The 13,857-nt window shown below is 41.4% G+C and overlaps 1 protein-coding gene across 1 annotated transcript in view; it reads left to right on the top strand.

The window, feature by feature from the left end:
- The window catches only part of Adamts17 (ADAM metallopeptidase with thrombospondin type 1 motif 17), a 344,255-nt gene that overhangs the window by 77,694 nt on the left and 252,704 nt on the right, over positions 1 to 13,857 (top strand). Inside the window, 2 exon segments of the mRNA XM_015493124.2 lie at positions 9,399 to 9,482; positions 10,002 to 10,159. Coding sequence (XP_015348610.2) covers positions 9,399 to 9,482; positions 10,002 to 10,159 — 242 coding nt within the window.

Genomic DNA, 13,857 nt, shown 5'->3' with positions numbered 1-13,857 from the left:
ATTTTGGCTATTGTGAATCGCACTGCTGTAAGCTATAAACATTGATATGTCTGTAGCAATATAGTATGCTGAGTTCAGTTCTTTTGGATAAATACCAAGGTGTGGGATAGCTTAATCATGTGGTGGTTCTATTTCTTGTTTTTTTGAGGAATCTCCCTACTGCTTTCCAGAGTGGTTGTTCTAATTTGTAGTTCCAGGGGCAATGTTTGAGTGTCCCATCCCCCTTTATCCTTGCCAGCACTCATCATTGTTTGTCTTCTTGTTAATTGCCATTATGACTGGAGTGAGATGGAATCTATGTAGTTTTGATTTGCATTTCTGTGATTGCTAGGGATGTTTAACATTTTTTTCCATATATTTGTAGGCCATTTGTGGTGCTGCTTTTGAGAAATGTGTGTTTTGTTCTTTTGCCTTTTTATTGTTTTTTTGTTGTTGTTGCTGTTGTGATGTGTGTGTGGGGGGGAGGCTTTTTGAGTTCTTTATATATTCTGGATGTTAAACTGCTGTCAGAGGAGTAGCTGGCAAAGATTCTCTCCCATTCTGTAGGCTCTCTCTTAATGTTCTTAATTTTTTCCTTTGCTGTGCAGAAACTTTTTAATTTTATGGCATCCCACTTATTATTTGTTTTACTTCTTAAGCTTTAGGAGTTTTGTTAAGGAAGTTGGTGCCTGCGCCAATATGTTGGAGTGTTGACCCTATGTTTTCTTCTATCAGTTGCAGTTTCTAGTTTAATTCCTAAGTCTTTGATCCACTTTGATTTGACTTTAGTGCAGGATGAGAGAGAGGGATCTAGTTCTACACATGGATATTCAAGAAAACTGGATAATTTCATGCAAAAGAAAGAAGCCAGAACTTTGGTAGCACATGCAGATGTTAGCTGAAATTATATTGAAGTCCTAAATGTAAGAGCTAAAATTATAAGAAGACCTATTGGAAAAGTTTCGTAACATTTGATTTGGCAGTGATTTCTTGGATGTTATATCAAAGATACAGCTGAAAAGGGAAATACAGATGAATTAAACTTCATCAGAATTAAAAAGTTTTGTGTATCAGAGGACACTTATCAACAAAGTAAAAAGGCAGTGCAAGAATGGGAGAAAATATTTGGAAATCACATATTAGATAATATCCAGAACATATAGAGATCTCCTGAACCCCACAAACAAACAATCTTATTTAAAGATGTGCAAAGGACTCGAATGGACATTTTTTCAAAGAAGATATACTCATGGCCAAAAAGTACATGAAAATAGGCTCAACATCAATAATCATAAGGGATATAGACCACTTCATGCCCACTGGGATTGCTCTTGTAAAGCAAACAAAAACATCCCCAGAAACAAAACTAAAGATGGTAAGATTGTAGAGAAATAGAAACCCTCACCACTGCTGGTGGGAGTGTAAAGTGGTATAGCTGCTGTGGAAAACAGTGTGGTTCTTTTGGGAGAAAACACCTATGTGATTTAGCAATTCCACTTTTGAATAACTACCCCCAAAAGAACCGAAAACAAGGACACAAGACATTTGTACACCTGCGATCATAGTGGAATTATGTACAATAAACCAAACAGTGGAAGCAGCCCAAGTATCCAGTGCTGGATGAGTAGATAAAATATGTCATATATGTACAGTGAAATACTATTTAATTTACAAAAGGAGGAAATTCCTGTAAATCCTACAACATGGATAAACCTTGAGGACATGATGCTAAGTGAGATTAACAGTCATCAAAAGACAAATACTAAATGACTCCATTAATCTGAGGCAACTAGAGTAATGGAACTCTCGGAGACAGGAAGCCCAGTGGTGGTTGCTAGGGACTGAGGAGGAAGAATGGGGTATTAGTGTTTCATATGTAAGGTTTCAGTTTTGCAAGATTACAAAAGTTTTGGAGATGAGTCAGGGTGATGGTTGTAGAACAATGTGAATGTCTTTAATGCCACTAAAATGTACCCTTATCAGTTTGCTCAATGGTAAGTTTGATATTACACATATTGTACTATAATTAAAAATACCCATCCTACTTACTATCTGTCCTTCCAGTTTCTGTAAGCTCAATAAAGTAGGGCTTTGTCTACATTATCACCATACTTCATGTTCAGTATACATGCAGATGATCCAGAGATATTTGTGGAGTCGGTGAGTCTATATATCAGTGACAGGTGCCCTATACCAACATCCTTAGCAAAGGATTTAGCACTGAAGTCATGTTAACAAAGAGTGTACTTTTAAATTCCCTGGTAAATTTGCTTCTGAAAAGCCTTTTGTATTCCAAGAACACCCTGGGGATGTGGTGTATACTGAAGTCTGGCAGAACAGGTTCCTACACAGAGGCAATGACATGCTTACCCACGAGGCAGGTGCTGTGCCATGGGCAGTCCTGTCAGTCCCTCTTGGTGCACACCTTGCCTTTGAAGGAGGGTGGTGGAGAAAGGAGAAGATAAAACCTGCATGGTTAAGAAGAACTGGAGAGAACAAAGGCTGCTTAGGAAGGGCTTCTCAGCCTTACCTGTTGCAGGGACTCCAAAGTGACAGAAGCAATGACTGCTATGAGAGCAGAACTACTGTGGTCATTTATTTTTGAAAATTTGTTTTTTATGCTGTTGGGCGTTGAATCCAGGGCCTCGCGTATGCTAGGCAAGCGTCCTATCACTGAGCTACATCCCTAGCCCTGTGGTCATTTTTTGAGGACTTGTATAACCACGAAGAAGCATAGAAGGAATCTGGCAGCTCATAAGTGGTCTTGTTCTTCAACAGGGAAGGAAGGAAGCTTTTTAAACCCTGAAGCAGGCAGCCTGGCCCTTGTCTCCATCAGGGTTGTTGATTATAAGCAACAGACTGGATCTGGACTAACTGATGTAGAACAGGAAAATGTATTTAGAGGTATAGAGGGAGATGTCCAGGATCAGAAGGAGGTCTAGACTACCAGGCCCAAAAATGGGGGAGGAAGTTGGGGCAGGGGTTTTAGGGGAAGGGACTCAGGGAGATCAGGCATCAGGAGACATCAAGGTGGAGGGCAGGCCAGAATCCAGGGCTGGTGACACATTGCTGGATGCTGATGTCCACCACTGGATTCCTGCCACCAAGTCTCTGTCCTAAGAATGTCTCCTAATTACCTGTATCCCTCCTTTAGAATTAAAGCCCTGGGAATGGGGGTGCATTTAGGGAACAGGTCTGTTCTCCGGTTGTGAGAGCAGGCAGAGTGAGTTTCAATTACCTTCAGATTCCATAGTGGGAATAGGGCCCCATCTTTCCTCCAGAGCAGACCCTGTGGGAGAAATCTCCAACTCCCATGAAAATAGCAATAGATGCTGTTTGGTCCCCATTAAAAGAAAAAAACAACAACAACAACAACTTCGAAGTGTCTAGCCAGTACAAAGACTAGGGTATAAAAGAGGCTGACTCAAATGATATATGACCCCATGATTTTACTTCTGTATGTACAGAAATTTAGAAGAGTCTCAAAGAGGTACTTGTACTCTGGTAGCATTGTTTCCAGTAGTCAAAAAGTGAAAGCAATTAAGTATCCATTCATGGATGAATAAAGAAAACATGACTCATACATACGCTAGATTATTATTCAGCCTTAAAAAGGAAATTTTGACAGATGCTACAATATGGATGCTGCCCGAGGACATAATGCTGAGTGAAATAAGCCAGTCACCAAAAGACAAATACTGAAGGACTCCACTTACGTGAGATACCTAGAGTCGTGAGATACCTAGAGTCGTGAAATAAATAGAGACAGAAAGTAGAATGTTAGTTGTCGGGAGCTGGGTGTGGCAGGAATGGGGAGTAAGTGTTTAATAGGCACAGCATATGAGTTTTGCAAGATGATGTTCAGGAGATGGTGGTGATATTTGCATAGCCATGTATGTGAATGTTCTTGACTCCATGAACTGTACGCTTAAAAGTGGCGGAGATGGTTTTATGTTATATGCATTTTACCACAAAAATAAGAGATGTGTCGATTCTGTTCATCTGTGTTTATTGCACTTAACATGAGCTAGAGCCTCTTCTACCCTCATCTGGAGTAGAGTAGAAATGACTCCAGGTCTCATCCTCTTCAGGCTCCCTAGAAGGAACAATAGGCAGTGTTCAACCATTGAGAAGGAAGATCAGAGAGCGATTAATTGCTGTGCAAAAAAAAAAAAAAACAAGTGATAACAAGTGACTGAGGTGGCCTCTGTGAGATGTGACCCTTCTCTTACAGTGGGTAGTGACAATCTGACATGAGGATCCCCCCAGCAGGGATCAGCTTGGCATTTGAGTGCACCCAAATGGGCAGTTCCTGGTGTGTGATGGGAGGGTGGTGGGGACTGTGAGCAGCAGGCAGACCATTACACCAGGGCATGGCCCGTTGGCTTTTCTTGGCATGTGGCAGGGAGCTGCTGATGGGCTTAAGCAGAGGGGCAGTGTGCACTGTGCACTGATGTCTGTTTTAAAAGCTTCTCCTAGAGCTGAGGCTGGGGCTCAGTGGTAGAGTGCTTGCGTAACATGCATGAGAACCTGGGTTCCATCCCCAGCACTGTAATGAATAAATTCTTTTGCCCAGCTCTTTTCCAGGGGAGTGGAGTCCTGCTCCTGGCACTGTGTCTCCAGCCAAGCCATGCAGCTATGTGGAGAGAAGGAAGCCTCCACCAGGCTGGTGCTGGTTTGGCTATTGTGGATTTTGAAGATGTGTCGCGCCTTTTTTGCATACGTGACTTTAAAGAACAAATTGCAGATGGAAACAGGTGGTGCGGACACCAGAAACTCCCTGTTTGAGCAGCCAAATTGGAAAACAGAGCCACTTGACAGAGCTTTGGTTGTTCTTAGCTTCCTTAACAACCATGGAATGGAATGAAAAACCTGAGACATTCCAGGCAGGCTCTCTTTGGAGGAAAAATGACATCAATTTCACTTAATTACCATATGAAATAGACAACAAACTTTTCTCTGGTGACCATCAAAATTAGCACAGTGTTAAAACCCTCACTGGTTCTCATACTCTAGGGGAGAGTAAGAAGCCCTGGGGGGTTTGTTCAACACAGATGGCCTGGCCACCTCCAGTCTCTGATTTAGGAGGGTCTAGAGAGGACTTCAGGGTATGCATTTCAGCATGTGTCCCTGGGAATGTTGATGTTTCTGCTTTGGGGACTAGAAAATGTAGCCCCTTCCTGTTGGGATGCTATTAACTGAGGATGCCTGTCTGTCTCTGGGCATGCTTAGGGTCATGCCCAGAGATGGTGACCTTGTGAAAATTCTGCCTGGTGTACCAGCAGCTTCTCCCGAACTGCCCCACCACCTACTCTTCTGTGCTCCCTCATTCTGCCATCCCTCATTCCTCACGGTGTCCTCAGGTTGCCCAGTGAGAGCCACAGTGAGTTGTTGGCAATAGGTCCACCTGGCTTGGCCCCCATGCTGCCAAGGAAATGTGACAAAGGCTTCCAGGGCTCTGAATATTCACTGGGACATTGCCAGAGCTGGACACTAGGGACAGAGTTTCCAGACTCTACAGTGTTCCATGCCCAGCCAGGTGTCTCCCTAAGCATCATGTGGCTGCTATCTCTAGGACTATCTGAGCTTGAATTTCCTCGGAGAAGAGACACAGGCTTGGCCATGCATCTTGTGTTTCATGGCTGTCATGGGGTATTCATCTGGCTTGCTGTACCTGGTGTGGGGCCTCGAGGGAGATCCTGGTGTCCACCTGCCCTTGCCTGGTGTTCTGCAGAGCTTTGTTGGAATGTGGTCAGCAGGCAGCTAATGGTGAAGTGCTATCATCAGGCTCTGATACCTTCCCTCTTGGACCAGAACACTAATATTACAGGGGTTTCTAGAGAATATTATTCTAAGCATGAAACTTTTAATTTTGATAAAATACACATAAAATTTACCATCTTAACTTTTCTTTTTCTTTTCTTTTTTTGGTACCAGGAATTGAACTCAGGGGCTGTTAACCACTGAACCACATCCCCAGCCCATATATACACACACACATATATATACAGACATGTGTGTGTGTGTGTGTGTGTGTGTATTATTTAGAGACAGGGTCTTGCTGAGTTGCTTAGGACCTCACTGAGTTGCTAAGGCTGAATTTGAGCTCACAATCCTCCTGCCTCAGCCTCCCGAGCCACTGGGATTATAGATGTGTGCCACTGTGCCTGGCCATCCTAACCCTTTTAAAGCACAATTTCAGTGTTAAGTATATACACGTCATTGTCCAACCAGTCGCTAGAATTCTCCCATCTTGCAAAACTGACCCTACATAGCTATTGATTAGCTCCCCATTTCACCCTGTCCCCAAGCCCCTGGAATTTTGAATTTATTTTCCTCTTCTATCTCAAATTATTATTATTTTTTAAAATTTTGATGCTTTTGTTCCAAGGGAAGGGACTGAATCTTGGGGTATGGAATGAATTTGGTTCTGAACTATGTCCAGCTCAGCAAGGAACAAATGGGTAATTTTAACAGGGAGCTTGTCCTGCCGTTTTATTCTCCCTGATCATTTCAATCATTCCCTGAGGTTCTTTATTTATGCAGCAGTTCAAAATATTACTGAGAGGTGCTTTTCCACATTGTTTTTTTGAAATCTACAACATTTCTTAATATCTTTAGTGTTTAGATACTTTTGACATTATAGGCTCTGCTTCTTTATTTTGGTGCTAGGGTTCCTAGGGCCTTGTGTATGCTAAGCACCCACTTTGCCCAACTGAGCTATACCCCCAGCCTCATGGGTTTTGTTTAAGTCACCTTAAAACAAAATCCTGTGCAACTCGACTTTTCTCCTTCATAACTACATCTTTGTTCATTCTTATTTTCATGTTTCAAACTGAGGTTTACCAGTTTGAGTCCAATTCTTATGCTGAATATTTCAGGAAAAATTTGAGTTAGAGCCCCTGGGTGTTCTGGAAATACTAAAACAAGGAAAACATTGCATGCTTTCCCCTTCTCCTCTAGGGTTGGGGATAGATAATGAAGACACAACTTCAGATTGAGCCTAAAGGTGATCCAGTATTAAAACATGACTGCTATTTTGTTCCTAAGGAAAGGAAATTTGTGTCGGGGGTGGAAATGTGAGAACAGAAAAGTGAATGTGTTCTAGTTTTCCTTGTGGGAAAAACTATTAAGTTACACAGATTTTATTAACTATAACAACAGTTTTGCACAGTAAATTCCAAGCCATAATGCAGCTAATTCCTGTGTTACACAGATGCGTTCAGCACTGCCTGCCCGACTTGCAGGCCAGGCACTGTGTCATTGACCAGCTCCACTTGGCCTGAGTTGACCTGGCTATGCTGTCTTCAGTGGCCATTGCTTCTGCTGATGGTGTTGAGTCAATAGTGGAAACAAAGCACCAAATAGAAAAAGTGACAATACTGCTGGTAGATAATTCTTCCCCGGGGGGAAGTGGGCTAGGGAAGAATAGAGTTACTTTAGATTAGATAGAGGGGAGTGGAGGGAGAGGATGGTGTACAGGGGTAGAAAGGATAGTAGAATGAAGCAGAGGTTATCTTATGTACATATATGTTTGCATGACCAATGTGATTCTACAATGTGTACAATCAGAAAAAAGAAATTATACTCCATGATATAAAATACGTGTATTTTACTGTCATGCATAATTAATTAGAACAAAAGTTTAAAAAATTAAAAAGAAAATTCTCCTCTCTGAATTGTATCTATGAGTAAAAACAAGATAGAACATTCAGAGAGTTCTCATCCCTGTTCCCTCTGTGTCCTGCTACTACTGGGTCCTTTATCACCTTCCCCACTGAACCTCTCAGAGTAATCTTATAGACAAGGAAGTCAAGGGATCTTTAAAGTCAGTGGTCTTTCTTTGTCACATCAACTTTGATTTCTCTGCTTTATTCAAGATTCCCTTCATCCCTTCTCCTTGGAACACTTTCCCAGACTTCTGATTTTGAAGTCTTTACAATTAAGTTCTGCCAACAAGAAGTGGGTATTAGTCAGTTTAGTATTACTATAATGAAATGCCCAAGGTTACTAACTTGTAAAGTAAAAAAGTTTGCTGAGCTCCCAGTGTTGGAGGTTCAGGTTCAAAATCAGGTAGACATATCGCTTTGGCGTCTTGCAAAGACGGCACATGATAATGACAGGCATGCATGTCAGAGCAAGCAGTCACATTTCAAGCCAAAAAGCAGTGAGAGCAAGAGTGGGGTCCCACAGTCCTTTTTGGGGATGTCTCCCATCCCTCATGACCTCAGGGCCTCCCACAAGTCCCCTCCTCCTAGAGGTTCATAGCATCTCCCACTGGAACCCCCTAAGGACCAAATCTTTGCTTATGGACATTTGGGGGACACTCAAATTACACTTGAACCGTAACAAGGGGCTACACTGAGAAGGACATATCCCTTTGTTACCATAATTTCTCTCAGTGACAAACTTTGGTTAGAATGAGGACTTCAGGGAATAAAGAAGAAAATGAATATTTTGGCTAGAGGAGCCTGGGTTTGGGTCAAGTCACCTTTGGCTGTTTTTATCAGGTGGCTCTAGCTTGAGCTGTTTCCCAGCTGAGGGTGGTAGTGAGGGTTAGAGATGACCATGGCTGGCACACAGCAGGCTCCTGTCTCCTCCCTGCCTTCATCTCCTTGCATGAAAGCCCAGAATGGGAGTTTTGAATATTTGACCAGAATCATCTAACATCCATGTCTTTTTTTTTCAAAAATCTCCTGACCTACACATTTTTTTTTCTGAAAAGCTAATGGGTTTCTAGCTTAGCTTCGGGTGTATATGTATGCATGTGCATATGTGTGATTCCAGAGATTTCTATCATATCTATTTTTATTTTGGAAGATTTGCTTTGAAGGGCGTTATTTTTGATCTTAGAAAACCTTAGAAATAAAATCTGGGCATGTTTCTCCCATATATGTATATTTTGTTCTAATCTTTATCAACACCAAAATTTGAATTATATATTATTATCGAAGAGCACATGCTGCATTTTAATATGATCTTTATTAAAAGACTTTGTATTTTAGAGCAGTTTTGGATTTACAGAAAAGTTGAGCAGATTGTACAGAGAGTTAGACATGGTTCCCCTTATTCTTTTTCTTTATTGTTTTTATTTTTATGTTTTAGTTGTAAGTTGACACAGTACCTTTATTTTATTTTTATGTTGTGCTGTGGATGGAACCCCATGTCTCACACATGCTGGCCGAGCGCTCTACCTCTGAGCCACAACCCCAGCCCCTAGTTCCCCTTATTCTTAACATCTTAGTATGGTATGTTTGTAGGGTCAATACTAATATGTTACTGTAAAGTCTATAGTGTATTCAGATTGCCTTAGTTTCTACCTGCTATCTTTTCTCTCTTAACTTTTCTCTCTTCTAAGCCCCCATCCAAGATTCCACTGTATTTTAAAAGATATTTTGTATCTTTTTCTCTCTTAATAGGTATACAATATGTTTCAGCACCAGAGTCTTGGAATTAAAATCAACATTCAAGTTACCAAGCTTGTCCTCCTACGACAACGTCCTGTAAGTCCCCAAGGGCACATCTCAGAGAACACACAGTTATATGTAACTGGCATTGGCTGAGCTGAATCACAGAAGAGCCCTGGAATGGGATTCTGCCCATCCCTCTCCCCTCCTGGAAGGTCTTGCGAAGGTTCTCAGATATGTACGAAGCTCCAGGGGCCTTTGGAATCATGACAGCCTCGTGGAGCTTCCATCCCAGTGGAAGTCACTGCAGCAGTGTTCCCTGGTCTTGTCTTTCAGGGCACTCCCCCATGAACATGATACCTATACAATTGGGCCATCAACGTGAGATTGAGGTCACATTGCTTGGTTGGGTACACTGTTGTGTTTACAGAAAAGTAGATTGCTTTTCTTTTGAATTGAAAGATAAGGTCCCTGATGTTCCCTTCAAGGGAATACCTGCTTATGTTATTCTTTTATTTGGAGATAACAAGTCATCAAATGATGTCTGCGGTCTGGATGGACACTGTACTTCCCTGGGTGTCCACTTCTCTGATTGCCTCCTCAATTTTTTTTTAGGCCAAGTTGTCCATTGGGCACCATGGTGAGCGGTCCCTGGAGAGCTTCTGTCATTGGCAGAATGAGGAATATGGAGGTGCGCGGTACCTCGGTAACAATCAGGTTCCAGGAGGGAAGGACGATACACCCCCTGTGGATGCTGCTGTATTTGTGACCAGGTAAATTTAGAGTCAATCTATGGCTGACATGCAAGAGGGAGGAGATGTTCCCCTTTCTAGGGCATGCTGTTAGGATTCAGGCTGATGTCAGACCTTTGTCTACCTAACTGGGCTTCAGTTCCCTCATCAGTAAAATAGGGATTAACGAGAGCACCCACTTTTACGGACATGTTCTTCCCAGTGCCTAGCACGAAGAGTCAGCCATTCATTCTAATATGAATATTAGAAAAATAACAAAATCTTAGATAACCAAGAGTTAGAACGTGGAAGAAAGTTTATTATTTGTTCCCCCAATAAAATGCCGTCTGGGAAGGAGCTCACATGGGTCTGCAGCTGCTTTACACTGGCTTTGGAACACTGTTAGGGAGGAGAGTGGATGTCACCAGTTTCCTGAGGGAGGAAGTCCACATAGGCATGTGCGTGCTCCACAAGGCCGTGCTAGATGTGCCATTGACAGGTAGCATGGGATCCACTGGAACTTTCTGGATGTCTGTGGAAGTCACCTGCAGCCTCCACTTGAAGAAAACAGTGAAGTTTCTTTATAGGCTGCAGAACTGGACTTACCGTTCTAGACTGAGAGGGACTCCAGGGGGCCAGCAATGTACAACAGAAACCCAAGGCAGCCTCCAAAGCAGCAAGTGGCAGTGTTGCTTTAGTTTCTAGAACTATTGTAACAAATGGCCACAAATGGGGTGACTGTAATGGGAATTTATCCCTCTACATTCTGGAACCTAGATGTCCGAAAGGGAGATGTTGGCAGGCAGTGCTCTTGCTGAAGGCTCTAGGGGAGGTTTGTTCTTCCTGCTGCTGGTGGCCCTTAGCATTCTTTGGCATGCTTGCACTTGTTGGACTTGTAGATGGCATCACTCCAACCTCTCTTCCATCCTCACGTGGGCTTCTTGCTGCATGTACTTTTCTATATCCAGATTCCCCTCTTTTTGAAAGGACACCAGTCATTGGGTTAGGGCCCACCTTAATCCATGTGACCACGTCTTAACTTGGTTCCATCTGCAGTCACCCTCTTTCTAAAACAAGGTTCCATTCACAGGTAGCAGGGCCTAGGACTTAACCATATCTTATCTGTGGGACACAATTCAAATCACTGCCAGTGTAGATGTGGTTATTTACTTTTTTTCTACATTTTGTCTCTCTCTTGGTTGTAAAAAATATTATAATGTGTTCATAACAAAATCCTGCTATAGGAAATGAATTAATCCATTAGATTAAAAATATCTGTATTTCATCACAGTTGCTAGGAATGTATCAACTTTGAATATTAAGGATGAAATTTTTTTTAACTTAAATTCCAAACTCTATACTTTTTCCTCGTTTAAAGATAAATTTGTGGATTGAAGAACTTTATCCTGTCTTTAGCTTGGAGACAACCTGTCCATTCATGATGTGTTAAATTCCATTTAACATTTTGGTTTTGAGTGAAAATTGGCTCTTTGGGGCCCTGTGCTGCACATTCTAGCCCAAAGATATCCCAGTACCAGTTAGGAAAGTTCTGTGGCCCAAGCCTCAGCAACCAGCTAACGCAGCTCTGTTCTCTTCAACACATGTGCAATGCCACCACTAGACCTCAGATAGATGCCTGGTCAATCTTCAAGATGATTTGTCAGATGCCAACCCTAAGGATTAAAATGTGTTTTGTAGAATACAGTTCCCATATGAGAATATTTGCTGCTTAAATAAGGTGATTGAATGTATAATTGGATGTTTTAGAGATAGTCTATTCAGTAATTCTGATTGCCTGTGATGTGGCTGGTGCACCTTTAGGCACTAAGAACCAAGGGATGAACATGATCTGGCATGTGCTTTTGGTCTGGACCTGTCCACAGGTGAGTGCTGGGAACCTCCCAGTTACCATCTTCCTCAGCGTGTAGGCCACTCACATGGACCAGAGGTTGCCATTGCTCAGGATACTGGGAAATGGCAATTTGGAGCTTGTGGGGCTTTCCATAGCATCCCCTACTGATTGCAGTAAGGGAGTTATGGGTACCATGCTTTGAGAGTGGATTCCATTTAGGGAGCTAGTAGGAATCCTGGGAACCATGTCTATGCATGGCCATAAATTAATGTGACTAATTTTTTAAAAATGAGAATTAAATCATACCTTAAAGTCTTTTCTAAAGAGCACTTCTAAACAACTTCATCATTGGAATATGCAACTAAACTTCCAAGTACCCTACTTTGAAAGTAGTTTTCATAAACACTGCATAAAATGTATAAATACTATGTTGTTTAAAATTATGTTTTGTTTAAAAAAATACTAATATGGGAACCTTTCCGATATTGGAAAAAATTTTTCTTTATTTCCTTTCATTATTAGCTAATGAACATATCCATCCTATAGCCATCTTACTACCATGTATTTGGTAAGAATTGTTAAAATGTACGAATATAATATAGTAATTAGTCACCAGGCCATGCTAGATCTCCAGAAATGGGAGGAGAAAGCATAAGTAAAGGTGTTGTGTTGGGAATGAATAGCATTTGTTCCAGGGGACACAGATGTCACCAAAATCCGAGTTGATAAAGCTTCTGGATTGGCCCTTTTACAGATAACCACGGGCATACATGAACATACCCTAGGCCCAGAGATGCTGCCAATTACACTTGCTTTTCTTTTTCTTTTTCTGCCTCCTAACAGCTTACTTGCCATGAAGAAAATATTTGTGTTAAGTCTTCTTTTCTTTACCTTACGCCTATTAGGGTGTCTACAGTGAAACAAAACTAGAAAATAACAACTGTTAGAAGAAAGTGGAGAAATCAGAACCTTTATGCACTATTGCACTATTGGTTGGAAAATAAATGATACAACCACTGTGGTAAACAGTATGATTGATCCTTAAAAAAAAATATCCAGCAGTCCTGCATCTGGGCATATATCTTCAACACATGTGCAATGCTACCATTAGACCCCAGATAGATACCTGGTCACTCTTCAAGATGATTTGTCAGATGCCAACCCTAAGGATTAAAATGTGTTTTGTAGAATACAGTTCCCTTATGAGAACATTTTCTGTTTATATAAGATGATTGAATGTATAATGGGGATGTTTTAGAAATAGTCTATTCAGTAATTCTGATTGCATGTGATGTGGCTGGTGCACCTTCAGGCACTAAGAACCAAGGGAGCTGAAAGCAGGGATGCTAAAGAGATATTTGTACCCCCTTGTTCACAGCAGCATTATTCCTAATAGACAAGAGGTAGAAGCAAATTGAATTACCATTAACAGTGAATAGATAAAGTATGGCATATAATATAATAGAATATTATTCAACTTTTAAAAGGAAGGAAATTTTGACACATGCTATAGCCTGAATGCACCATTAGGGCATTATGATGCTGAGTGAAATATGCACAAAAAGATAATTACTGAATGATTCTGCTTCTAATAGGTACCTGGAGTCATTAAATTCATAGAGACACAAAGTAGAATGGTAGTGACTGGGGCCTGGTGGTAGAGCCAAGAGGGAACTTGGTGTTTAATAGTTACAGAGTTTCAGTTTTACAACATGAAAATGTTCTGGAGCTAGGTGGTCACGATGGCTCATGACATTGTGAATGTAATTAACACTACTGAGCTGTATACATAATAGCTAAGATAGTTGATTTTGTGTTACATATATATCACCATAATACAGTTTTATTTAAAAAGTTCTTTTCTAATTAAGCACGTTGGGGAGGTATA

Source organism: Marmota marmota, unplaced genomic scaffold (assembly GCF_001458135.2).
Source record: "Marmota marmota marmota unplaced genomic scaffold, marMar, whole genome shotgun sequence".
Classification (NCBI taxonomy): Eukaryota; Metazoa; Chordata; class Mammalia; order Rodentia; family Sciuridae; genus Marmota; species Marmota marmota.
Note: the sequence above shows the minus strand (reverse complement) of the source record. Positions and strands in the feature narration are given on the sequence as shown.